Genomic DNA, 27746 nt, shown 5'->3' on the forward strand with positions numbered 1-27746 from the left:
TAGAGCTGTTCTGAACTTGTCAGAGATTAAAATTAAAAAAAAAAAAAAAAAAAAAAAAAAAAAAAACAGAAAAGAACTAATTCCAATGAGACAGAGTATTTGAAGAGATCTGCCAGAAACTTTGCACAGATGATAAAAGCGGTCATCTTACAGCTTCCAGAAGTCCAGCAACACATAAATGCAAAGAACACCACAACTAGAAATCTCAGAGTCAAATTTCTGGCAGTCACATTAAGGGGCAAATCTTAAGGGAGGCTGATAGAGGGAGAGTAAGCCTATTATCCAGGAGGAAAAACTACACATACCTGACTTCTCAACAGAAAGATGAAGTCCGGCAAACAACGAAACGGCATACTTTAATGATGGAAGGAAAAAAAGGAAAAAGAAAAAGAAAACACAACGATCCAATCTCTACCAACATAAAGAATTAAATTATAATACAAGTATTTTAAGACAAAAGCTAAGAGACTCCATCTCCAGCAGATCTAACTAAATACTACAGGATATTCTCCAGGAAATAATCCCAGATAGAAGCCCAGACATGTAGAAAAAAAAAGAGAAAAGCATATAAGTAAATCTAAATAAATGATGATTTATTTAATAATAGTGATGTATTATTAAATGCAATATAAAAAACTAAAATATACAAAATAACAACTGCAAATCATTATAAAGAGTTTTCACTGTCTAAGAAATTATGTTCAGTATGAGTTGAAGATGTTTTTGGAACCTTTGAAATAAACAGTAAAAGAGTAACAGCTGGTAGTTACAAGAGAGAAAAGTGACTAAAAGTGATCAAGAAGAAGGGGGAGGAGGTGAAGAGGAAGAGGAAGAGGAGGAGGAGAAGAAAGAGGAAGAGGTAGAAAAGGAGGAAGAGGAGGCTGGAGAAATGGCTTAGTCTAGTAAAGAGTTTGCAGTGCAAACCTGGCAACCTGAATTTGATCCTCAAAGTAAACATGAAAGTATAAGGAGAGAACTACAAAAGTTATCTGGTAATTTCCACATATGCATCACATACATGTATGTGCAAAGAGACATCAAAACACAACACAACACAACACAACACACACACAATGTACACACACATGTACACACACAAATAATTTTTATAAAAGGAAGAAGATCCAGAAAGAATATGCAATGAGCAGGGGTTTATTAAATAATGAAATGAAAGAATAAAGGCTAAAATATCAACTATTACATTAAATAAAATATGTTAAATAAAAAGTAAAATATTACATTAAATAAAAAATAACATTTAACTATATACTATTTATACTGCAAAACCAAGCCTATACAAAATTTGACAATAAATATAATTATTTAACACTAAAACAGAGCTAGAGGAGCTGGAAAGATGGCCAGCTCAGCAATTAAGAGCACTTGCTGCTCTTGCAGAGGGAAGGGTCCCTTTCCCAGCATCTGCATAGTGATTCACAACTACCTGTAACTACAGTTAGATTCAGCATCCTCTTCTGGTCTCTGTAGGCACTAGGCATGCATGTACACTTACAGGTAGATAAAACATTCATACACATAAAATAAAAGTAAATCTTATTTTAAAAAAACTGACAAAACTAGATTAATAACTTCCTAATGATGTATTTACTCACTAGAGACAATTACAAATTTGTATGCTGTTAGTAATAAAATCTCCAAAAATAAAAAGCAAAAACTGACACAATAAAAGGAGAAATAAAGTACCATAGAGAACTGGGGGTGGGTGGGAGAGTACACTTTACCTTTGGAACTCAAGAAAGAAATTAAAGTACAAGCAATGAAAGAAAACTTCTCCTACCTTAAAATAGGTTCACAAATGCGAAAGAAAAATACACTAACTACAGAGAAGCCATACCATATATCTACTTTAAGTAGAAATAAAAACTTAACCATGGGGGGAGGGGACAGGAGGGAGAGTGCCAAGTGAACAAGCCGTTTTCCCTATTATTCAGTAGGACACGGAGAAGGTTAAACTCCAGGTATTAAAAATAGCCACCAGCACTATCTCCAACTTCTTTTCCTACATACGTAACAGGTCAATCTTTAATGATTATTGCCATGGTTTCACAGAATAACTACCTATCCATTACATAACAAATGATACACTTTTATAATAAAAATAAACTTCAAAAATGATTATAGGCATGTGTAAACTTTTGGCTTTACAACAGGACACTGTCATCTGTAAACTCACACTTCAGAAACACTAATATGACAACAAAAACAATCCCATCAACAACAAAAATCTCATTAATGTTTAAAGAAAATTTACAATTTTTGTTTTGAACCTAATGTTATCCTAGGTCACAAGGCCACAGGGTGGATATGCCTGTGTGGTGTCTCTCTCATGCTGGTAAACCCAGCACAGGGAACACCGAGGCAGAAGGAATGCCAGGTTCAGAATCCCAGGCCTGACTGAAACAATGTCTCAAAAAAATAATAAAAAGAAAGAAAGGAATGGAGGGAGGGAGGGAGATTAGTTTGCTGCTCAGTAGTATTTTGCTGTTCTTGCTCTTACCCTCCATCTCACTCTCAGCTCCAATTCTGAGAACCAGCTGACCACCCAAGACTAAACAAATGCTTATCCTCCCCATCACAAACACACTCACTTAACAGTCTAATTATACAAAGCCATCAGATAAAAACATAAACCAAGCTACAGCAGGGTTATCTAACTTTCAGGTCTTTTTAGCTAACCTCTCAATCTAGTATAGAACAACAAAACAACAGGAATAACAGTTTATGTTTAATGGGCGATTAAGATAACCAGGCTTGGTTCAAAAACACGGATATATATCAACTCATTGTTTACCTCAGCACAACAGGGTGGGTGGTAAGTTGTTATAATTGTCATTTAAAGTAAAGAATTTACCAGTATAGTCCTTGTAACCTTCACTCTTCTTGCCTAGCACTCAAACTCTGGGGCCAAGAATGTGACTACAGAGTTTACAAAAAGAACTAACATTATTTTAGCACTATTCCACTTATTTATACAAATATTTCTCAAAAAAAAAAAAAAAAAACTATCTGTAGGTGAAGTAAAACTCTATGTGAGACACTGTTCCTATTCTAGGTACTCATCTCGCTTTGGTACCAGTATCGCTGCAAACATAACACATTTTCCTTTCTTTGTAAACCCAACTACAGATGATTTCCTAAATATTTACTCCAGGTTGGATTCTGTTGCTGATGCTGTTTTCCCCCTTTCTAAGCAGATCTATTCTCATGACATAAACTATGATCATCTTTATCTAATAACACCTGGACCAGGGTTGGCAAGATGGCTCAGAGGTTAAAAGCACTGACTGTTCTTCCAGAGGTCCTGAGTTCAATTTCCAGCAACCACATGGTGGCTCACAACCATCTGTAATGAGATCTGATGCCCTCTTCTGGTGTGTCTGAAGACAGCTACAGTGTACTCACATTAAATAAATAAACCTAAAACAAAAAAAAAAAAAAAAAAAAAAAAAAAAAAAAACCAAACCTCCTATGGCCATCCCATACCTCTCACCAGATCTCCAGTATCTGCAATACAGTTACAAACACATTGTGCTGACCTAAATTTTAGGTTCAAAGTATCCAAAATAGAAATTATGCCCTGGCCCTCTGTATTAGTTCATTTAGTTTCATGATAATGAAATACCTGAAGCTGGGTGGCTTATAAAGAAGTTCATTTAGCTAACAATCAGTGCTGACTGTAGCAAAAACCCCTTTACTACATCACATCATGGTGGGTGGCAACACTAAGAACACAAAAGAGGAAACCCCATTTTCCCTTGTAACAAACATATGTACAGCTCTATCATTAAACTCAAAAAAGAGGGGGAGGAAAATATGAAAACAAAACAAAGCAAAAAACAAAAAAACAAAAACAAAAACCAGACAATTCTCAGAAGCAATATAAATCATCAATTAAAACCTGAGAAGGTGCTAATTCTATTAGTAAATGCAAAACCAAGGGTTGGGGAGATAGTTGATGGGTAAAGCTCTCACTGTGCAAGAATGCCGGTCTGACTTTAAATCCTCAAAACCAACAGAAAGCCAGGAGGTGCAGTAATGAACATCTATAATCCCAGTGCTCCTAAGGCAAGATGGAAAACAAGAAACAGAAGAACCTCAAAAGGCTTGCAGGCCATCCTGCCTGGCTACACAGCTGCAAACAACAAAAGGATCCTGCACCAGGCAAGCTAGAAAAGTAAGACCAACACCTAAGGCTGTTCTCTGGCATCCACACCAGTACCACAGCATATGAAGGCAACATTCACATACATCATACAAAATAAATAGATACATAGAGACACTTCTGTTTTCATCTGTCAAGTTGGTAAAAATTATGAAGTCTGGACATGAATCATTTACGGGTAAGGGTATGGAGAAACAGACACTCTCATCTGTTACTAAGAATCAACTTTTAAACAAATGATTTTCAAATAACTACCAAAAATTAATACATACACACACACATATACATAATCAAAGATGATTTTCAAATTAATATAAATGTTCTATCTTATAGTTCCACAATTATTTGATATACATAAACATATACATTTATAAAAAGTAGGTTCATTATGTCATTTGTTAACAATCAGAAATTGGGGGGTATCAGAAGACAACTTAACCAATTAGACTATATTAACAAAATAGACTATATTAACAGAATGCCACATGGCTATCAAACAACTATGATACAATGCACCCATGTAGAAAGAGGTCCTAAAACAAGTTGATAAATAATACATACATCATAATCCAACTTGCCATTTTGTCATAGATGTATTGCTTAAGTACTTAATTATACATATATAATGTAAAATCTGTATTATTAAAAGTTATTACCTCTGAGGACAGGTCTGGAGTATGATTTCACATTTTATTTTATACATTTATTCAATTTTTTATAATTTTTACAAACAGAGCCAAATCAACAATTAAAAAATTAATTAAAATTAATTTAAAAACACAAAAATTAAAATTCCAATTAACAATCGGGTTTAGCAATGTTGTCCATAAAGATAAATGCCATGGTCAGAGGAATAAGGACCAGCAGAGGAAAAAAACTGGATCTCACCACCTCTCCTGTGGTCAAGAACATCCCAAGACAATCCTACCCTCTTCTGGTCAGCGATGCATTTGGAACTAGATTATCCTGACTGTTAAAAGTGCTTATAATAAAGGTATGATCAAAAGGGAGAACTCTGGGACTGAGAAACTTGCATGATGCATGGACTTCAAAACCTCCCTTATTCCTCTTCTTTAGTTACATGAAGATGCATAAAGGTTGAGTTCAATATAGTTCTGGTGCTACTAACAAAGGAGGTCTCCCAGCACTCGGGAGGCAGAGGCAGGCGGATTTCTTAGTTCGAGGCCAGCCTGGTCTACAGAGTGAGTTCCAGGACAGCCAGGGCTACATAGAGAAACCCTGTCTCGAAAAACCAAAAACAAAACAAATAAATAAATAAAATAAAATAAAAAAGAAAAGAAAAGTTAAAACTTACAACCTTATATGAAGACTACCCAGACTCCTTATGACAAATTATTCAAACACTGATTTCATTACAACAAAATCTATAAACTAGACATGGTGGTTCATATATGTCCATAATTCCAGCACTCGGGAGCCCAGGGCAGGAGATCACAAGCTTAAGGCCAGTCTAGGCTAAATAAAGAGACCCTGTCTCAAAAATTAAAATATAAAACTACATCTTTAGAAAAGGCAGCAAAACCTGCTCATTCAAGCAATATTATTTCTGGTAATACTATAACTTAAAATGTTTCACTACTTAACACTGAACTTCTGTTTCATGATCCCAACCCTGAAGCTAATTTTTACACATATAAAATGAAATCACATACAATCATTTATAAGAAATGAAAAGATTTTCCCAATCATACCTTACTTTAGACCAGGAAAAGATATATAATTAAGTATTCGAGAATGACAAAAGGTTAATTTTCACATCAAACCAGGAACCACCAGTTTTCAAATACAAAAACTACATAAAAGTCATTTAGATGAGATAAAGCCAATGCTCAATTACATACTGCAGACAAAGAGTAAAAGTACACAGTAGGACTCTTTAGACTATCTATTAACCCACTCCATACTAACCAACTAACCTAGCATCCTAACCAACTAACAGACAAAACAAAAGACTACGGTATCTGCAACTAAATTTTTAAAAATTTAGTATGAAATATGCACAATTAAAGGTAAAAAACATCTTAGACAAGTTGTAAGTGTTTTAGTCAATGGTTTTAGTTGTTTTGTTTGTATGTGGTGAGTAGAGGTTTAACTCAGGGCCTTCAGCTACATCCCAGCAGTGGGATGTTCAAGTGCATAATCTACCAGTAGTGGTCTACAGTGAATGGAATCATGACTTATTTTCTTTTCCCAGTTTCATGAGAAAATACCCTGATACAACAACTTATTGGAGAAAGGATTTATTTTGGCTCACAGTTCAAAGGCACAGTCCATCATGGCAGAGAATTCGAGTGGTAAGATTCTGGTGCTGTTGACCACCTAACGTTCATAATAAGGAAGAGACAGTGCATGGTGGTGCTCAGCTCCCTTTTCTACTACACAGACCAGGATCCCAGTCAAGGAATGGTGCCATCCACACTAACACTAACAACCATAAACCCTGACTTGCAGATAGATATACAAAAACAATCTGTTTATCAATGACCCCATATATGGGAATTCAAATAATCTATTCTATTCCTCTGAGCTGATCTGGCTACCTCCCAGCCAAAATCCCCAAGATAATACTTGTATTTTCATAATGATCTTGCTCTCTCTGCTTCAGATGTGTTCTCATGGTGCCGCTCCAACTCTTTCCTCATGGCAAATCTCTCTTCCTCCTCTTTCTTCTCTTCCTCTTCCTTCTCCTCTTCCTCTTCCTCTCTCTTCTTTTCACCCTTCTCCTCCCCTTGGCTGACTGGGATCGGAAGCTCAGCCCTATTCTCTCCCTGCTCAGTCATTGGCTGATCAGCTTTTATTGACAAAATGGGGAGCAATATTTATACAACATGAAGACTCTTAGAAAAAAACATTACAATGCCATGTTCGATTGCAACCGGACATAGAAATCAGCATAGGCAGAGAAACCAGCATTTGAATAATACAAGGAGAGTCTTTACATGGTGTACAATAACATTACTCTTACACTCAATACAAAAAAATGCAGATAGAAGAGAATGGTACACAGCCTCAAACCCTTTGACTGTTCTATAAGTAACACTTTTATTGGCCACTATAAGTATTATACTCATTTTCCAAAATACACAGATATCTCAAATAACAGTTATGAGAAAATCTATATGCACTGATAGGAAAGATCTCCAATAGTAAGACTAAAAAATATATGCTGAAAATAATTATATAATTCTGCTTATGACTAAAAAAGAAAACTATATACATATACAGGAAACAAAATATTTAAAATTGCTACTCATGGTTTAAAAAAATGAGATTAATTAAATTTACAATTCTATACAGTTAAATGCAAACTAACATGTATTTTTAAAATAAGTTTTAAAAATAAAATGGTTTAAAGATAATGTGGCAAAAAAAACACATTAAATTTAGGGAAAACATTTAAAGTTATACATAGCTCGCAGTCATGATGTAAAAGAATGAGTCATATAGTAGGCAGCAACTACAAAGCAACAATTTTATGCTAGAGAGTCTGAGTTTTCTTGGTCTCATAAACAAATGTTTTTGATGAAAGTACTTTCTTGTAAATTAATCCAAAATTTGGCCTCCATTTTATAATCATATTTCACTTGACAGTGTTCCCAACTAAATCAAACTCAGCTCACCAGCTCTCTGACTGATACAGCACCTCTGGGCAGCGCCCCTACTGTTCTCCTGGTATGGGTGCACTGTAGTATTGTATCCATACTCACTAAATGTAAATCACTTATCTGGGGGAAAAGACTATTACACAGAGCCTTCATAAAAGAGATACATTGATGCAGCCCCCAATATGTTTCTTAATATAGAGAAAATATAAAAGGCAAAACTAACAATAATCAATTGAGACAAATGAAAAACTTGGGAGAGGACTAGAAAGACAGCTCTACAATTAAGAGCAAGTACTGCTCTCCTGTAGGACCCAATTTGATTCCCAGCACCTACACTGAGCAACCCAATGTATTCTTCTGTCCTCTACACATACTCTCCCTCCTTTCCCCTTCTCCCCATTCCCCCTCACAAACACATACACAAATAAAATCTTACAAAGTAAAAACTAAATCACACTTTCATTTCTAAACCTAAACAAGAAATATTAAATCTATTCTACACACATATAATAGAGTTTATAAGCAACCTTACATCTCATTTTCCTGGCAATCTATTTAGGTAGGAAAGGTACTGTTCTTGCCTGCCTGTGGCCCCCAATTTATAGATATACTTATAGCTGTAGAACCATGAGTCATACTCCCATTCCTTGCCTTCACATGAAAGTCCTTTCTTCATCCCACATGATGTATTAATTTTCAGACAATTTGCTAAGGAGCACATTTCTTATCTCTTATGTGCATTCACCCCAAAAATATATGACTTCTTTTCTATACAACTCAGGAAAAGTCAATTATCCTACAAATGACAAAACTCACAAATACTAAAATGGTAGGATACTTAAGAGAATGATCAAGTTCATAAAGGGTCAGAAAACCTGTGAAGAGTGGCTGAAGAGGGATGGGGAGAGAACAGAACAACTGTCACACATGCATATCCTACACATGAATCTGTCACCAAACATATAAAGGAATCATGTTCTATGGCCCAGCAGTTCAAAAATAGCCAGACAAAACTCAACAAGCCTTTACTGGTCATCTAGCATCCTAGTTGTTTCCATTACTGTGATAAGCACCACGACCAAAAGCAACTTGGGAGAAAAGGATTAACTTCATCTTACAATTTCCAGGTCATAATCTATCACTTAGGGAAGTCAGGGCATGAACTCAAAGCAGGAACCTAGAGTCAGGAACTAAAGCTTATGGAGGCATGCTGCTTACTGGCTTGCTCCTCATGGCTTACTCAGACAGCTTTCTTATATGAGAAAATGTGACACACACACACACACACACACACACACACTTGCCTACAGGCCAATCTATTAGAAGCATTTTTCTCAACTGAGGTTTTTGTCTTTCCAGATGACTCTAGCTTATGTCAAGTTAACAACAAACTAACTAGCACAACTAGTCTAATCTATGCTTCAGATATACCACAGATATCAAGACAAGTCAGTCAAGTGCCAATCCTCCAGAGGTTAAGACAATCAAAGGTGACAAGAAAATACGTAATATAAAATGAAAAGTATTTTAAAAGCCGCAGGAACAAGGAGAACAGCAACCATTAACTCTCTGGGGGAGAAGCCAATAGAAAAAAAGTTTCCGATAAGATAGGAGTTAAAGAAGTAGGATGTAGCTTTAACGGAAAAAAAAAAAGAACAGCATGTGCAAAAGCCTGAAGGCAGAAAGCTCTGCAATTAATCTGGAGTACGAGAACAAAGGGTACACATAAGAGTGATCAGAGGAGACTAATTTAAACTGGGATTGGTGGGGAGTGCTAATGAACGCACAGGATCTCACAATCTCCATCCCAAGGATTTTTAGAATAAGAAACTATGGAATACTTATTAATAAGACATTTTCAGTGGGAGTTCCACCCTTAGAAACACTGCTCAGAAAGAAGTATTACTCCAAAAGGAAGACACACCTAGAGGATAACAGTTGAGGCAAAGAGATTTACTGCACTGCTGCTATTGCTAGTTCAGGTGTGGATAAAGATAAAAAGGTACAGACAGAAGGAATCCCTAGGAGGTGAAGATCAGAGTAAGGTCTTCTAGATCTTAATTCAGGAGAGCACGTGGACAACGATGGCTACAGCAGGTGTTACAAGACAAATCCATGCAATCATTCTAACAATGTCAGAGACCTGGCCAGGGATTGGTTCACTGACACTGAGAAAAGGGATGGAGGAAGAGGAGCAAGTGTGAGTCTGCCTTTGGACCTGCATAACGAAGCTATCAAGTGGAGACGAGAGGACCAGGAGAGTCAAAAGACAGGAAAGAATGAGACAAACATTAGAAATCAGTATTTAAGTGAGTAAAAGAAGCTGTGAAAAACACAAGCAGAACCCATGGGGAAAGCAAGCACTATGGTGAGCGATACATTATGATGCTGATAAAGGCGAGGGAAGAGATAAAACTCAAGAGTGGGACACTGAATATTACTCTAAACGTGAAGCAAGGTTTTCTAGCAGACATTATTAAAAACAGAAACAGACCACCTTATGAGGTAATGAGTCAAGTCAAGTAAATGCCTGTCAGAATGTCAACTGAGAGCATTTGCAATTCACAGGGTGCTCAGTCAGTTTGTCTCCCCCCAAGGATCACTACAAAGCTGTTCAGTGACCAGCCCTCCCCTTTCCTAAAGCCTGACTGTGTGCTTACTCATTTCCCATCCTCCACCACTGCTAACCACCTTCTACCATAATCTCATTTGATTTTTCCTCCACGTATCCATATGTCTATCCTAAGAGGGTAGAACACTCATTTGTTCTGTTCCCACACATCTAGTTTTCTCTTACTATTGAATATCATCTCTCTCCTACCAAAATAATAAAAAAATAAAACATGTCAAGTCTATCCGTCTTCAAAATAAGCAAACAAATAAAATACTAACCAATGATACCTGATTTACAGACAGCTTGATCCAAGACTGCTGACTCAGCTCTCCATCCCCTGATCTCTTCCACAGCTCAGGACAGAACAGATCAGTCCCTGCTCACTGCAGTGATTTTTTTTTTTTCTTCATTTTTATAATGAGACAGAGGGGTTAACAGAACATATTTTGGAATGAAAATAAAAAGGCCTATGAGGGAGAATCAGACCTGTGCTCTAGACTCTATCCACTACTAATTAACCATGAGCCTTCAAACTAACCTCTACCCATCACCATCTCAGATCTGAGAAACCCTGGCACTGACTAGGTAAATCACGCCAGCACACACTTCCTCAAAACCTCTTTTGCAGTGCTTATCACAATCACTTATCTATGTAATTCTAGCTGAGCAGCTATTGTCCCTACCTACATGCTGGACTGCCAACTCCATAAAGGCAGAGAGCAAATGGACCCCATCTCATCATTGCAAAATAAAAACCCACTGATTGAATTCATGCTAAAATAGATGTTAAGATCCCTTTCTAAGTGACTGCTTTAATGGGCCTCCAAGCCTGAGGAACTGAGTTCATTACCTGGAACCCACAGGCTGGAAAGAGAAGTGACTCCTCTGAAGATGTCCTCTGACTATCACACAGCATGCATGGCACTGGCACAAACACACATGCACAACAGATAGATAGATAGATAGATAGATAGATAGATAGATAGATAGATAGATAGACAAACTGATTAATAAAATGTAAAACAAATGTCTAAATTGGCACTGGCACAAACACACATGCACAATAGATAGATAGATAGACAGACAAACTGATTAATAAAATGTAAAACAAATTTCTAAATTCTAGCATTGTTTAAGCTTTTTTTTAACTTTAAAAAGTCACTGGCAAAACTTTAAACACAAACTCCAGCTATGACCTCAAATACACATACAATCAGCTGTATATAAATTTTCATAAGAAATTAATAAAAAGAAAGAGAAACTTGTTTTCCAAAATCTATACATTTCTCTTGCCCATTCCTATGAAAAGAAACTCTTCAGGTACTTACACTGAAGGTCTGAAAACTGTGCCCAAAACTTTATACAAGATAAATGTACAAATGCATATCACATCAATGATCCTAACTGAACATTAACACTATTGTTTAGCAGTTTAAATAATATATACTAGTGTAGGTTTAAAACTGTTAACACTGGCAAGTTGTGAGCTCTATACACATACACACAAAATGCAAAATTCCAAACTTTATCTGCAAATCACATTTTGAAGTGATTTTAATGATTTAATAACAATCAGAGGGAAACAAGTTTTGGTTTAGCAATTACAAGTTGCCATTGTGTCTGATCAGGTGACCTTCATGTTTAAAAATTTAAATCTCGTCTGAGTGAAAGTTTTGTCAAGTTGTATGGCACACCACCTTAGGCAAACAAGGTTAGCAAAGCACATGTCAATTTGCTCTTCAAGTGCTGAGTCCTGCTCCTCAGCTATCAGAGGCTTGGCGATGTGTCAATTGGCACCCTTAAATAAGTAAGAATGCAGGTGATTCCAGGAATGCATGAAACACACAGAAAAAAAAGATGAATATATATACATATATGTGTGTATACATATACAGCCACTTAGAGACAATTAGACAAATCCTTGAAAATCCGATGCTTGAAATTTTTCAGAAGTTGAGAGTGGGTTACATAGAAATATAGTTAAATCCCTAGTAAAGAGGCACTACTTCACAGAATCACTTGGAGCCGCTCTCCAAGGCGTCCACAAGGCTAAGTCAACACCGCTGATCTGATCATGAGGGGGCTAGTATGCCCCTTAGCACCCCCTCTCCCGAAGACTCGGGCTCCAATCACTGAGCCAAGAGTCCCTCGAGATCCGACAGCGCTTCCCTGGACTTCAGAAGCTGGGCAACCCATGGCCGAGGGAGATGGAGGGTGAGGAGAATGAATTCAAGCCCCCTCCTCCATCCCTTCCTGAAAATTAATGAATTGGCCGTACGATTGTTTATCTAATGAGGTGTGTAGTGGCCTCTACTGGTGCTTGTGTGAGCACAAGAATGTCCCACTCTTACAAGTGGGATGAGCCTGGGGGAGGGGAAAGAGGCGAGGGGTGAACCTGCCTCCCGGTACAAAGCGCAGAACTGGACCCCAGAGCTCCGGCCCGGATCCCGGAGGCGCCCCTCCCCCGGTAGGATTCCCTCCTGCCTGCTCCGCTTTCAGCCACGCGAGACCCTTTTCTCTCCAGCAACGGGAGCCGAGGCGGAGAAGTTCCCGCACGTTCCCCTCTGGATCCTAAACAACAACAAAAACCCACCGCGGCGGCCGCGGGAGCCGGTGCCCCGCCCCAGCCCCCACGGCGTCCCGGGCCCGGCCCGGCTTACCTGCGGACTGCGACGGGGAGCTGCTCTTCGCGGCCGCGGCGCCGGACGCCGGGTGCCCGAGCAGCAGCAGCAGCAGCAGCAGCAGCAGCGGCGGCGGCGGCGGTGGCGGGCAGCAGCGCCGGGAGGAGGAGGTGCAGAGGAGTCGCCCGGCTTCGCGCTCCGCCGCCATCTCTACCCCACGAGCGGCGGCGGCGGCGGCGGCGATAGCGCCGCGGAGCGCTCGCGCCCTTCCCTCAGCGCGCCTCAGCCGGTCTCTGCGCCGCAGGGCTCGGCTCCAGCCCGGCCCGGCCCGGCCCGCGCGGCCCCCTCTCGCGCCCGGGTGAAAGACTCCGGGCGCCTCCCTCCTGCAGCGGGGCGGGGAGGAGAGCAGAGGAGAGTCAGTACATTCCGGCCGAGAGCCGGGGGGTGGCTCGGTCTCTCCAGGTTCCAGGCGCCGCCACCCGCCGCCGACTCGGGCTCCTCACGGTAGAGCGAGGGGGGCGGAGACCGCGGGGTGGGGGGCGGGCGCCGGAGCGCGCCGTGCCGCGCACGCTCACAGTCGCGCACGCGCGCCTCCCTCCCCACGAGCACCCTCTTCGCACCCCGCGGCCTCCCGGGCTCCAATCCCGGCGGTCGCTTCCCGGGCAGCCGCGGCGGTGGAGCCGAGCTGGCGCAGGGGCAGGCGGCGGGCCCGCTCCCCTCCCCCCTCTGGCTCTCCGGAGCCGGGCACGGGCGCGGGGCGCGCGCGCCGGGCGCTGCTGCTGCTGCTGCTGCTGCTGGCGTCAGGGAAACCCCGGAGAAGCGATCCGCCTCCTTCGCCTCCCGCCTCCCGCTCCTAACCCGCGGGAGAGATTTCCCCTCACCTCCGCGGACGGCTTCAAAGGCTACGGAGACCTGAGGCAGAGCCGCACGGACGCCCGAACTGCTCACGGAGGCCGCGAGCCTGCGCGCACCTCCCTGCCCCGGGCCTCTATATAGGGCCTCGGAGGAAACCGAATGGCCTCCGGGAGGAAACCTGGGTTCGCACAGGGTCGTCGCACGGATTTATGTGCTCGCCAAAAACAATAGCAGGCCGCCCGGCTCTTGCTGGGGACCTGGCGCGGTTCCCGTGGGAGGGGGCCGACCGCACTGCGACGACCTCTGGCTTCCTCTCGGGCGGTACCCGACCCGCCGGGACCGTGGTGCCCCGCGTCCCCACTGGGACACTCTCGGCCCCGACTCAGACAAAGGTGCGGGGAGTCCACTCCATCGCGTGCCCAGGCCAGGACCCAACCCCGTGACTCAATCTCCCCGGGGCTAATTCTCCGCAGTCACTGCAGCCTTTTACCTAGGCCCTGGATAGTCACTTTGCAGTTTTGTACTTGAGATCCAAAGTGTCTCTCGAGACAGTAAACGCGGAGCACGCGGGAATTGGTTTTTCAACCGCCTAGTACTACTGAGGATCCAGCTACCCAAAGTTAGGAGAAAGCAGTCTGGAGTCTGCTGGCGAGAGTGCCCATACTGTTCTATGCTGGTTCTTCACTTAGTCATGTTGGGTTGTTGATAGGAGTTGAATTTTTATTTGCCCTTCTGCGTATAGTCAATATCCAAGATGTGTTGTGTTCAGCAAAAAAGATAATTCTTTTTCTAACACACACACCGTGCCTTCTCTAGTCACTTGATATTTTATTTTATTTTATTCCGAAGTTCCAAAATAAGCCATGGATTGACTTGGGGAATGAAGAGCTCAGAAACCTGATTAAAACAGTGAAATTAGGAGCCCTCCCTTCCCCTGGCTCTTTGAAACAATTGGTTTAAAAGAGCAAACACCAGCTTATTGTTTTCCACTAGGGAAACCATTTAAATATCTTGTTTTGGTTAGAGTTATTAACCAGAAAAAAATATTTCCTAAATACCCCTGATGACCTGTTAAATTAGAAATAGATTACCTCCCAATTACTTCACAAGTATTTGCTTAATTAACCTTTAATAATCACATCGTTATTCAGTTTTCTGAGATAATTGATGAGAGAAGCTCTTTGGAAACTATAAATTGCCTTGCAAATGTTAATTTTGGGCTATCTAAGACAGAGGGACTTTTTCATTATATTAAAATTATGTATAATGTGACTTATAAAATGAAGCTTACATTTATCTCCAATCTTGAAAAAAATAAGAGTTATAGCTAATAAAATAGCACACTGATTTTCATGTATGACTTCTGTGAACCATCTCATTAATTTATCAGCCTACTGTATATATTGAGTTTATATTAAAAAGTTTAAAGCACTTTCTGTAAAATAGAATGACTAAATCATATATTTCTGACTTGTGATTAAATCGAAATTTTCATAAAAGCCACTCTATAATAAACCACTAATAGATGAGCTAGAGACTAAAAAAAAAAGGTGCAGATTCTAAATCAATTGGCAAGTCAGACTATAAAGTAGCCCAGGCTCATACATCAGATCCTATACTTCACTTCAATGTTAATGTCATCGTTGACAGCACTTTCATAGAATCATTCTGAGTCATTAACCTGCCCCTTGTTTAGTAAGACATCTGAGAAAAGGGTCTTCACCTCTTAACAAAATTTTCAACAAATACCTAAGTCCACATCTATGCTTCTTAACAAAATATTTTTATGAAAGTCTAAGCTATAAATCTATGAAGAGATATGAAGCTGTTGCTGAAATTAACTTTTTTTTTTTTCTTTTCAGCAAAGTTAGAAAATGAGGCCCATTTTCAAGGAATAGTGCACAAAGAAACTGTAGAGCAAAAAAAAAAAAAAAAAAAAAACAGAGTTGCCATTGTATGGGAGTGTAAGTTACCAAAGTGCGGGCCAAAAATAACTAGACCAAATATTCTTGTGAAATGCACTCTAAGTATGTTTTGATATAAAAATTAAATGAAAACTTAAATCCTATGAATTGAAAACTTGGTAGGAATCTTACTCACTGAAGTAGAAGGATTATTTTTCAGCATTAGGAAGGCAAGAGTTCAGTGCTTTAATTACCTCCAGTAACAAAAATCTGCAGCTCATTCCCTGGCTACATCTCCGTGTCTGAGAAGAGAGCTAGCCCCTGAATAGCTAAGCCCAAGAGAGAACATAGCACATTTCAGCTAGGATTTCTCCCATGTCTTCAGAACAGGATTAACTTCTGCACAGACGTTGATATTTTTACATTTGCCCTTTACTTTCCTCTAGGTAAGAATTTTTTTCTCACCTTTTCTCTTTCAAAGGCCACCTGTTCTAGGGAGCTATCTCTGATTAATTTTAATTATGAAAGATAGGTACTTATTTTTTCCACTGACATTCTTGTCTTTTTATTGGATATTTTCTTTATTTACATTTCAAATGTTGCCCCTTTCCAGGTCTCCCTTTCAGAAACCCCCTATCCCATTCCCCTCCTCCTGCCTCTAGGGTGCTCCCCCACCCACCTACCCACTCCCGCATTTGCGCACCCTCAGGCCCAAGGGTTGCTCCTCCCATTGATGTCCAACAAGGTCATCCTCTGCCACATATGCGAACTGAGCCATGGGTCCCTCCATGTGTACTCTTTGGTTGGTCCAGTCCCTGGGAGCTCCCGGGGAGGGGGGGTCTGGCCTGTTGACACTGTTGCTCCCCCCATGGGGCTGCAAACCCCCTCAGCTCCTTCAGTCCCTTCTCCAACTGATAGGTACTTCTTAAGGACAAAGCAACGCAGTATTAATTTGGTTATTACATGTGATTTAGTCAATCACTTATCTTTAGTCCAAGAACCATTAACAAATACTAAGACCTGCTTTTTTTTTTTTTATTGAAAACTTGACTTTATAAGTTCACAGGTACACAGACACAACCATAAGCACCTGTGCCCATAAAAAAATAAATCACCGAACTAAACACAAATACCTGTTTTGCCAAGTATGGTGATAAGTGCTGGGACGACAAAATTATTGATTTGTTCACTTAACATTTATAAAGCACTTATAAAGGACATTTATAAGTGTCTCAGGCCCTGCCCTGTATTAAGCGAACACAGTGATGAGCCTGGTTGACAAGAGTTTGCAGTTTAGCAGAGAAGATAACAATAATAGCAAAGAAATTTGAAGGCTGTTATGCATACTGAGGAAAGATAAGGCATATGGGGAAACATAGTAACAACATCTCATTTCACTTAGTGGGGGCTGGGAGAAGTGGATGCCTGAGGATTGGTTAGCACTCTGCTGCAGAAACTGGTCTCAAGTTTGCATTTTAGAGGAATCACTCAGGCTACTTCTTGAGGTTTAAGCTGAAAGGAGACAAAAAAGAAGAAAAATCAATTCAGGTTTTATTATACTACTGTGGGGAGCAGATGATGGTGGCCTGCAGTCAAGTAGAGGGAATTAAGAGACTTCCAACAGAGAAGAGGGTTTAGGAGAGATAAACAGACAGACAGATAAATAATAGGTGTCATGGGAGAGGAGATATTGGTGACTTGAGTTTTAGCTTGGGCAGTTGAATAAATACAGAGGCAATGGCTGAGAGAACCAAATAGGTTGACAAGGGCGAATTTTAATGGTAGGTACGTTGGAGTTAAAGTATCCATTGGATGTTCAAATAGAAATATCAGTAAATAGTTACATGGGTCTGGAGTTTAACAGGAAGATAGAGCTGTAGAGATGAGTCATTAGCAAATACCACTGAATACTGGATTTTTAGGGTAGTCCCATTTTTCCAGTTAAAATCTGTTCCAACAAGATTTTGTAGCCAATCTACATATATAAACAGTTATAGACTAAATTATCAGGGTTCTACCATAATAGTGTATTACTTATACTCAAATACTTATTTTGTGTAAATATTATGAAGATACAGCCTTTTTTGTTGTTTTTCTTTAAAGTCTATTCAATACAATATAATCTCCAACTTCACTGAGGTGGCTGACCACGTCTGCGACCAACCAAAGCTGCCTCTAAACTGGAATTCAGTTGCTGAGCTAGCCCCAGCCTCAGCTTTCCAGGGGGCACAGCACTCCTTCTGTAGGTGTCTCTCTCTATCTGCCTCTCCTCTTGTGAATCTTAAAGGGTGCTCACCCTCTGAACTTTTGGGCAGAGGCCTGCCAGTCTCAGGACAACTGCTCTCATTCTTTTTTGTTTGTTTGGTTGGTTGGTTTTTTGTTTTTCGAGACAGGGTTTCTCTGTGTAGCCCTGGCTGTCCTGGTACTAACTCTGTAGACCAGGCTGGCCTTGAACTCAGAAATCTGCCTGCCTCTGCCTCCCAAGTGCTGGGATTAAAGGCGTGAGCCACCACGCCCAGTTGGATGCTCTCATTCTTAAGGTACAAAAAGAAATGTCTCCAAGCAAACTGCTCCTTCATGTAGCCTCGAGCCTCAAGACTTGAGAGACTGTAAGACTTGAGAGACTGCGTGGCCTTCATTACATGAAGGTTGGGCACATTCTTATCTGCCAGCTCAGGGTGTTTGGGCATGTGGACATCTTTTTTTGGCCCCCATCACGTTCATAGATAGCAATCCAATTCTTCTTAGACATCAACATCGTGGCAGCTGCAGGGTCTGAAGCAGAAACTGGAAAGTAAGCGAAGATACAACGTTTAAGACAATTATACCGAAACTCCCTGTCCCAGTACTTCTGTCATCTCTAGTGTAGCTTTCCAGTCTGTGGTGGTTTGAATGAGAAATGTCCCCCATAGGCTTAAGTAGTTGAACACTTGGTTCCCAGTTAGTGGTGCTGTTTGTGGAAGTTACAGAACATAATGTCTTATTGGATGGAGGAGGAGCCCACTGAGGATAGACTGTGAGTGCTTGTAGCCTTGCCCCACTTCCAGTTTTCTCTCTCTGTTTAGTGTTCACAGTTGAAGATAATGATCTCCCAGCTTTTTGCTCTGGCCGCCTGTTACCATGGCTTCCCAGTCACTAAGGACTCTCCTTCTAGAGCCGTAAGCTAACATAAATTTTTTCATAAATCACTTTTTGCCTGGAGTACAAAGGTCCTTGAACTCAGATAAGCACTAGGGAAACAAGAATGTTTAAAAAAAAAAAAAAAAAAAAGCAAAAGCTGGGTTGTTTCTTCAAAGGAAGAGATATATAACCAGTTTTCCACCCAGAAGGCTGGGAATGGAGGTGGCTAATAGCCTAGGTGACCACTGTACTATCTGTATGGCCGGGCCTCCCCCGGGCTCCCACAAACAGACACAGAGGTGGTTTATAGCCCAGATGACCTCTGTACTATCTGTATGACTGAGACTACACCAGATCCTCCCCTAGGCCCTTAAGGTAACACATGTAGCCTATCTATGGAACCCATCTTCATGGAAGTGACATGTACTTTGAGGAGAGTTTCAGTGTAATTATACCTCATTGTGCACGCAGGATGGTGTTACACTAGGAAACTTTTTTTTCCAAATTGTTCTGTCCTTACATATGTAAGCCTGAAATGAACCACCGATGTCATACTCGAAGTTTGAAGCGTTTGAAGCAACACCAGCTACGGAGTCATGTTGAGCCACATTTCCTTCCTGCCTCACGTGAATTATTACTCTGCTGGCCATAGCATTTGCAGAGACCTCAAACACACACAACTTTTTGTCATGGTGCTTTATCATAGCAACTGACCCATCATTTCTACTCCCTTATTAAATTTTTGTTTTATATATGAATGCTGGGAGACTGTATTTCAAGCCACATCATTCACCTTGTTAAATAATATATATATTAAACAAGGTGACTATATATATATATATATATATATATATATATATATATATATATATATATATATATATATATATATATATATATATATATATATATATATGGTTTTAGAGCTTTATTGTAGAAAGGCAGGGGAGAAAGAGAGAAGGTAGAAAGAGGGAGAGAGGCTGACCATGGCCAAGTGGAGAGAAGGGGGAAGGGAGAGAGAGAAGGAGGGCTAGAGCGTAAGAAAGATGAGAGCTTAAAGAGCCATTATATTGTTTTTTGTAGTGAATTTCAAAGGCTTATAGTATGATGATGTTTCTCTAAAATAATTACTTACATATGTTTAATGTGTTTCTTACTGATTCAGTTTGCTTATATTTAATCAGTAAATGAAATAATTTTATGCTATTATATATCCCCCTCAGAAAGGGAGAGGTCATTTTGCTCAAAGTAATTTAAAACATCCAGTAATATGAAGGACTTCTAAATGAATTGATACTTAAAATGACTCCCTTTTCTAAGAGATTGTAGACCAGGGTTGGATGGAAGGGTTCTGTGTTTTATTGGAGTGTAAGTGGTAATGCCAAGAGAGTAGCTTGAGATTACCACTGAGGAGTTTAGGAGAAAAGAGGAGGCCTGAAGACTAGAACTGAAGCATGACTGAGAACCATAGTGTGGTACCCATCTAAAGGAGCACAAACATGTTGATGGTACAAACACAATAGCACACACATGTGATGGTATGGAACAAACACAATAGCACACACATGTTGATGGTACAAACACAATAGCACACACATGTGATGGAATGGTACAAACACAATAGCGCACACATGTGATGGTATGGAACAAACACAATAGCACACACATGTGATGGTGTGGAACAAATGCAAATAGCCTTGAAATAGGCAAACATTTACAGAGAGACCCCAGGAACATGTGATATCATAGACATCAAGGGAAGAAGGCATTTCAGGAATGCATGAGTGGTCCATAGTGCATGAGTGATCCATAGTGTCTTGGGCTCTTAGAATATCAAGCAATGTAAGACCTAAAAACCACCTATTGGTTTTATAAGTTTATTAGTATAAATAAACTACTTTAGTGATAAGGTAGGTGGTCAAGGGCAGCCTTACCAAGTGGAAGTGTGTCAGAAAACAAGGCCATCTGATGACTTACTCTTGTTCATGAATGTCAACAACCTCTTGAGGTTTACTTGTAATAGGAAGAAAAACTTCATTAAGTTAGAATGCATTTTGTTAGGAGAGGTGTGTTTTTAAATGCTGTTGGAAGCAGGAAACAAAGAATGGAACCTTGATTGTTCTAAAGGGAAAATGATCATTAACAGCTTTGAAACAGTGCAGTAGATAATCCTGTGACTGTAACTCTGCCAGGCCCTCAATTTCTGACCTTAGTGGTCTCAAGTAACTACCAATAGGCAAAAACTTCACAACACAGTTGTACCCTGGTCCTGTGGTTTCCAGACAGCTTCCACCTGTATTTGAGCATGCTTTGCTTTTGTGGCACCTTAATGAAGCCTAAAATTAGGGCTTCCTGAGAAACCCACCAAGCACAGACATCCTCAATCTTACCAGGAGACAAAAAGTAAAAGTTATCATCTGTCTCCAGGTTCTCCTCTTCTTCTACAGAGGGGGATCAGTAAGAATGCTATATCACTAGGATAGTAGGACATAACTGTAATCCCAGCACTGGGGAGGTAGAGGCAGGGGAGCAGCAGTTCAGTGACATCTTGCTTTTGATGCATGAGGCCCTTTCTAAGAAAAAAAGAAAAAAAAGGCTGCCATTTCATGTTGATCTTTTCCTGTCCTGTATGTTATCATGCAATCTGCCCCCATCCTGGGCATTGAAGGTGGTAGGGACAGAGAAAGAAAAAGGGAAAGTATTGCCAAAAGACTGTTCATCCACAGGTCAGTGAAATCACCCAAGGATGGCAAGGACTGTATGGTTTAGATATACTTGAATATGTCACCCAGGAGACCACACATTGCTAGCTTGGTCCGCAGCCTGGCAGTGTTGGAATGTGGTGTGTTCTCTTGAAGAGATAGGGTCCAGTGGGAAGTAACTAGTCAATGGCTCAGAATGTGTTGGTGATGATTCTTGTGAGATGCTGCCTAGTTCTCAAGAAACAGTTATACTGGCCCTTCTTCCAGCCTGTATGACTTCCTTCTTGTGATAGGGTAATGATGGCATTAGAGACCTCTTGCTCCCTCTCCTATCCATAATGATGTGACTCTGCCAGAAGGCCTCACCAAACCAGTATCATGCTGTTTGGACCTTCAGCATCCAAAACTATGGGTGAAATAGACCTCTTTTCTTTTTAAATTAGTCTTCCAGCCTCAGAATTTTGTTATAGTGATGGAAAGTGAACACACAAAGACAGGACGTCACAGAAGAGGAATGAAAGCCACTTTACACTTAAGACAACTGAAGAGTGACTCAGAAACCATCCATGAGATAGCAAAAGGGGAAAAGATGTTGAGAGAGAGAAGAAGAAAACAAGACAAAATGAACATAGATACTGAGCTAATGCCATATAATCCGATCTTGATGTTTACCTCTCTCTCACCCTCATCTGGTAATGAAGCCTAGTTGCCAAAAGGATGGCGTCGGAAGACAAGACTTAGAGAGACTTTGGATCATGCAATTAGAGGCTTTGGAAAGCTGTCTTGACTCTTCTGCCATGCAAAGATACAAGAAGGTAACTTTTGTGTTAAATCAGGCTTTGTAAGACTCCAAATATGCAGAAACCATGTTCCTCAGCTTCCTAGTTTATAGCCATTTTGATATAGCTGTCCGAAGAGACTAAGATCATGACTCTTGAAATCAAATAAAATTATTGGTTCACTGGGTTCGGTTTGGTTTTAGTCCAAGAACATAAGAAAAGTGGCTGTGGGCAGGGATGGTCAGGGTGTGGGGGGCATGGCAGGAGGTGCACGGTAATACTGGTCACTTAAGATCCTGAACAAATGAGTTTGGCAGAAGTGACTTCTGGGACAGGTTTCCAATAAAACAAGTGATAGAGGTTGTGCCTGTGGGACTTGAAAGAGGGGTGGGACTTGAAAGTTTATAGTTAAGTAGACCTTCCAGGGGCCACAGAGAAAATGGGAGAATTAATGCTAACCATTTGTAACAGAAAGGACAAAGCACCAACCATTGCTAAGCAAGCTGACAGGACAGTGACACTAAGATGAAGGGTTCTGACATGGAGCTTTGTGTGTGAGGACAGTGGGCTGTGAAGAGCCTGTGGTGTCTGGGTCAGAATGTAGAGGCGCAAAGGGAAGAGGACAGCCAGCCTGGGGGCTCCTTGCTTAGGGTTCTAGATTTTCTTAATGTGACCTCAGGTGACAAATACTACAACTGGAGCCACATGAGAGAGTAAAGACCCCAGAGCAAGTAGGTATGTGTACCACGTGCATGCCCATTACACACAATGGCGAAACCAGGGTGCTGGATCCCTCTGAAGCTGAAGTTACATGAGGTTTGGACATACATTCAAATCCAGAGCCTCTGGAAGAGCAGCCAGTGCTATTAACTACCGAGCCATCTCTCGGTCCCTCTTCTTAGTATTATTTTGAGACAGGGTCTCATAGTTGCCCACATAGGTCTTGAACTTGTGATACTGCTGCCTCAGCCTCCCAAGTAGCTGACAGAACTGCATCACAAAGTTTGGCTTCCTACACACCCTTCTCAAAGGTTCTCCAGCCTTCACTTCACTCCATGTCTGCTAAGCTCTGTTGAGTCTCTCACTGAACCTGGTACTCACTGATCAGCTAGACTGGATGGCCAGAAAGTCCCAGCAATCCTCCACCTCTCCCCCCCACAGCACTGGCCTTACAGGCAGATATTGTGCTTTTAAATCAGTGTGAGTCCTGGGCATTGAATTCAAATCCTCGTGCTTACAGTTATATGCACCCTACTGACTAAGCCAGCTCCCCAGTCCAGAGTTTCCATACTGTGCAGTCACATGTCACTTAACACCAGAGACATAGCCTAACAAATATGTCTTTAGGTGATTTAATTATTGTGTGAACAGTGTAGCTACACAAACTTAGGTCTTATATCCTACTCAACATCTAGGCTCTCTGTGTGTGTGTGTGTGTGTGTGTGTGTGTGTGTGTGTGTGCATGTATATAGGATATAGCCTCTTATATGTATGATATAGCCTATTTCTCCCAGGATCATAATGAATAAAACATAATGAGTTAATCAAGCACAGAGAAAAATATGCAATCAAGAGTCATGGCAAATGAGAACTATATGAGAGGAATATCATTGTAACATGACATGCAGATAGGTTTTTTTTAATAAGTAGAAGAACACATTCTAAAATAAACAAAGCATAATGCAGTAAATAGACAGACCAATAGCATAGCCATTTATCACTATCAAGTACTATGCTCTCTGGACAACTGTACGTTTTCTATGATGAGCAGTGGAAGAGATTCGTTACCCTAGCTTCACTCAAACATGCACTGTTATGATGGCAAGGACATCACTAGGCAACAGGAAATTTCAGCTCCATTATAATCTTATGGGGCTACCATCCTGTGTGTAACCTGGCATTGATGGAAATGTCATCGTGAGCTGGGGATGTAGCTCAGTTGTAGCTTCTTGTTTAGCATGCATGAAGCCTTGGGTTAGCTCTACAGCACTTCGTAAACTGTGTATGAAGACTCAAGCCTCTAACTCCAGTACTTGGAGAGCAGAGGCAAAACGATAAGGAGATGGAGGTCATCTTTGGCTGCATAGCAATTTGGGGGCCACCTTGGGCTCTTTGAAACTCTATCTCAAAAACAAAACAAGATAAATATATGTGAAATATATCTCTCCTTAAACCTATTTCATCATAAATATCTCCCATATTATTACTATTGAACATACATATCATCACAATGTTGAATAGATAGCTCATAATTGTCTAATTCATTTTTTTGAATGTTTAGAATTACCCTTCCATTCAGTAACTATCAACTTCCTACTGTGTGATAGACAGGATTCTGATACCTGCAAATCCAAAGGGACCAATGTAGGCAAATTTTCAGGGGCTTCCATTATAGGGAAGGAGCTGGTAATAACCAAGTGTCTAGTGACAGTAAGTGACACTAGAAGGGAAACAGGAAAAGCAAGTCAGCGGAGGAGAGAGTTGCTGTCTTACATAACATTGTGAACAAACGTAAGATGCTAGAGAATGGCTTATAGTACTTTCGGCGTTTCAGAGTTTTTGTCAGCCAGAGGAAAGGTAATTTGCAAGAGGAAGGAGCTGCTGAGCTGAGGAGTGTGAACATGCTCACACTCTTGACGTGGACTGTTCACTGCGTTCCCAAGCGTAGTGCCAATTTTGCTAACACCTCTGTGATAGGGTCATTAAGTATTTATGCTGTTTAACAAGCTTTGCTTATTTGCATTTCATGTTTACTTGAGTCCACTTTTAGAAAGAAATGAAATGAACTGTTAATCTATTTGCTACAACCCTACAGTATTCTTGATTGATTTTTTCTTTTTTTTTTATCCCATGGCTGAGGGTTGAACCCAGAGCTTTGTACCTGCTAGGCAAGTGCTCTGTCACACATCTATGTCCCAGTGTCCTTTGAGTGACTCTCATCTTTGATGATGTCTCTCTTTGTATAACCATCACCAGTTTTACCAACATTTTGCTAGATGGGCTTCTTTTCTTTTCTTTTCTTTTCTTTTCTCTTCTATTCTCTTTCCTTTCCTTTCTTCTTCTTTCCTTTCCCTTTCTTTTCTTTCTTTCTTTCTTTCTTTCTTTCTTTCTTTCTTTCTTTCTTTCTTTCTTTCTTTCTTTCTTTCTTTCTTTCAAGACAAGATTTCTCTGTGTAGTCTTAGCCATCCTAGAACTCACTCTGTAGACCAGGCTGGCCTGCAACTCAGAGATCTGCCTGCCTCTGCCTCTGAGTACTGGAATTCCAGATGTGTACCACCACTGTCCAGGGACTATTCTCTTTCATTTTTGTCATTTCGGTCTTACTATTTGAAGCTCATGGGGCTGTTTGTTTCAAGGTTAATTTGCTCATCTAGTTTTTTGGTTTGTTTTGGTGTTTTTAGACAGGTTCTTTCCATGTAGTCTTAGCTTTCCCAGAACTTGCTATATAGACTTGGCTGGGCCCAAACTCACAGAGATCCACCTGCCTCTGCCTCCTGAGTGTAGGGATTAAAGTCCTGGTTGGTCTGTCTGTTTTTTAATCACTACCATACTGTTTCAACTGAGACTGTCCAACATCCAATAGTGCTAGCTCTTCCTTGTTTTTGCCTTTAACATGTGTGTGTGTGTGTGTGTGTATTTTGTGGTTTATGCTAATGAACTTTAAACTACCTTGATCAAATATTCATTCTTGGCAGTCCCACACCATTATTATATTTTAATGCTTTTAGGAGTGAGATTTCCTTTTTAAACATATTTTAATGTTATTGCTGTTACACAGGCTGGATATTGATTTTTGTATATTTATCTAATCCTACCACTTTATTGAACTCTATCAGTTTAAATGCTTTTTTAATGGAATTTCTTTGATTTTATAGGCATACAATTCATTTTCCCTAATACCTGTAATAGATTTACTGTACTAATAATATGTTATTTAATATTTTATAGGTTACTATTGTTGCTTTTATTTGGAAATATATGTCCTATCAAGATAAGATTACTATCTTTGATGAGTGGCTTTGACCTTGAATTTGTTGTCTTGGAGGATCCCTGGTTGTATCTTTTATGTGTTAATGTTGTCCTTTCTGTTCTGGTATATGGAAGGCACACCTCTGAGAGTGCTTGTCATTCACTCATCTTCCAGGCACTCAGTTCTCGCCAGAGCTATCATTACATCAGTGTGCCTCCCATCTCCTGACCACGGTTGATTGGGCTTGCTGGGGACATCTGACCCAGGCTTAGTCAATTTCAATAATATCTTCCACTGGTCCATGTAGGGTACCTGCCCTAAATAAAACCCATTAGAGACTCTTTACTTTGGAGTACTGGGAGAGTACAACCCAATAGTTTACAGTTTAAAATTTAAACTGCAGGAATTGTGTGAGGTCATGTTTGCAACAAGAAAACTAATGTCCAAGAAGAGAGAATAAAAACACTCTCAACAGCAACCAATGAGGTAACATTCGAATGGCATCCAGGACCCAGGTTCTGGTGCTCCTGAGGTACAGCTGCATCTCTGTGCCTCTAGTCTTTGAACTATTCTTTGGGGTGGTGGGATAGCTCAGTGTTGAGTCAATAAATATTTTCTTCTTTCTTCCTTCCTTTTTCTTTCTTTCTTTCTTTCTTTCTTTCTTTCTTTCTTTCTTTCTTTCTTTCTTTCTTTCTTTCTTTTCTTCTTCTTTTTTTTCCCAGCCTGCACTTCCTCTCTTCACAAATTACATATGTGTGTGAACAGGCACATGTATTCAAGTAGAGGCCAGAGAACAGCTTGTGCCAGTCAGTTCTCTCCTTCAACCAGGTAGGTCCCAGAGTCTGAACTCAGGTCATCAGGTTTGGTGGCAAGCACGTTTACCAGTGGGCCCTGGATGTAGGTTTAGTCTTGAGACAGAAAGAAAGTGAGACTACTTTCTAACTTCTTATGGTTATGATTATTTATGTATTACGCTGGTCTGCTTAGATCAGGTTGTCAGGGAGACAAGCAGGGAAGGAGTGTACTCTATTGCTTTCGGTACCTTGCTCCACTCTCCTCATCTCTTATCTACATGCCGCAGGCCAGCCTTCTGATGTCCTAAGGCTCTGAGGAACCCCAGGCACAATGTGCCCATTTTTTCAAAGCACCCATCTGAGCAGCAGATTGATATTGTGGCCTTGGGATGACGTGAGGGGACGAGAACAGAGGGATGGCCTTGGAGAGCAGCAGGCTCCCTTTCTAAAACCCAGCACAGTGCTGTCCTCAGGCTGTCGGCTGTATCCTTTGCCAGCCAACGGCAGTTAAAGGAGCAAAGGGTCACTTCTGGGAACTGGCTGTCCAAAAGCAACATCTGTCCTGTCACCTCCCAGCT

At 40.7% G+C, this 27746-nt stretch overlaps 1 protein-coding gene and 1 pseudogene across 8 annotated transcripts in view; both read right to left on the reverse strand.

The window, feature by feature from the left end:
* The window catches only part of Neo1 (neogenin 1), a 159435-nt gene extending 145849 nt beyond the window's left edge, over nt 1-13586 (reverse strand). For 5 of the 8 annotated variants that reach the window (XM_029542720.1, XM_029542719.1, XM_021207611.2 and 2 more), the window contains exon 1: nt 13084-13585. In XM_029542720.1, coding sequence (XP_029398580.1) covers nt 13084-13252 — 169 coding nt within the window. In that variant the 5' untranslated portion in view covers nt 13253-13585. Of the gene's footprint in view, nt 1-13083 lie in introns of all 8 variants that reach the window. The other 3 variants (XM_029542722.1, XM_029542721.1, XM_021207610.2) reach the window with 1 other exon arrangement.
* Nucleotides 13587-17934: 4348 nt separating this feature from the next.
* LOC110328641 lies at nt 17935-18561 on the reverse strand (annotated as a pseudogene).
* Nucleotides 18562-27746: the final 9185 nt, after the last annotated feature.

The sequence above is a fragment of the Mus pahari genome, chromosome 10 (assembly GCF_900095145.1).
Source record: "Mus pahari chromosome 10, PAHARI_EIJ_v1.1, whole genome shotgun sequence".
Taxonomy (NCBI): Eukaryota; Metazoa; Chordata; class Mammalia; order Rodentia; family Muridae; genus Mus; species Mus pahari.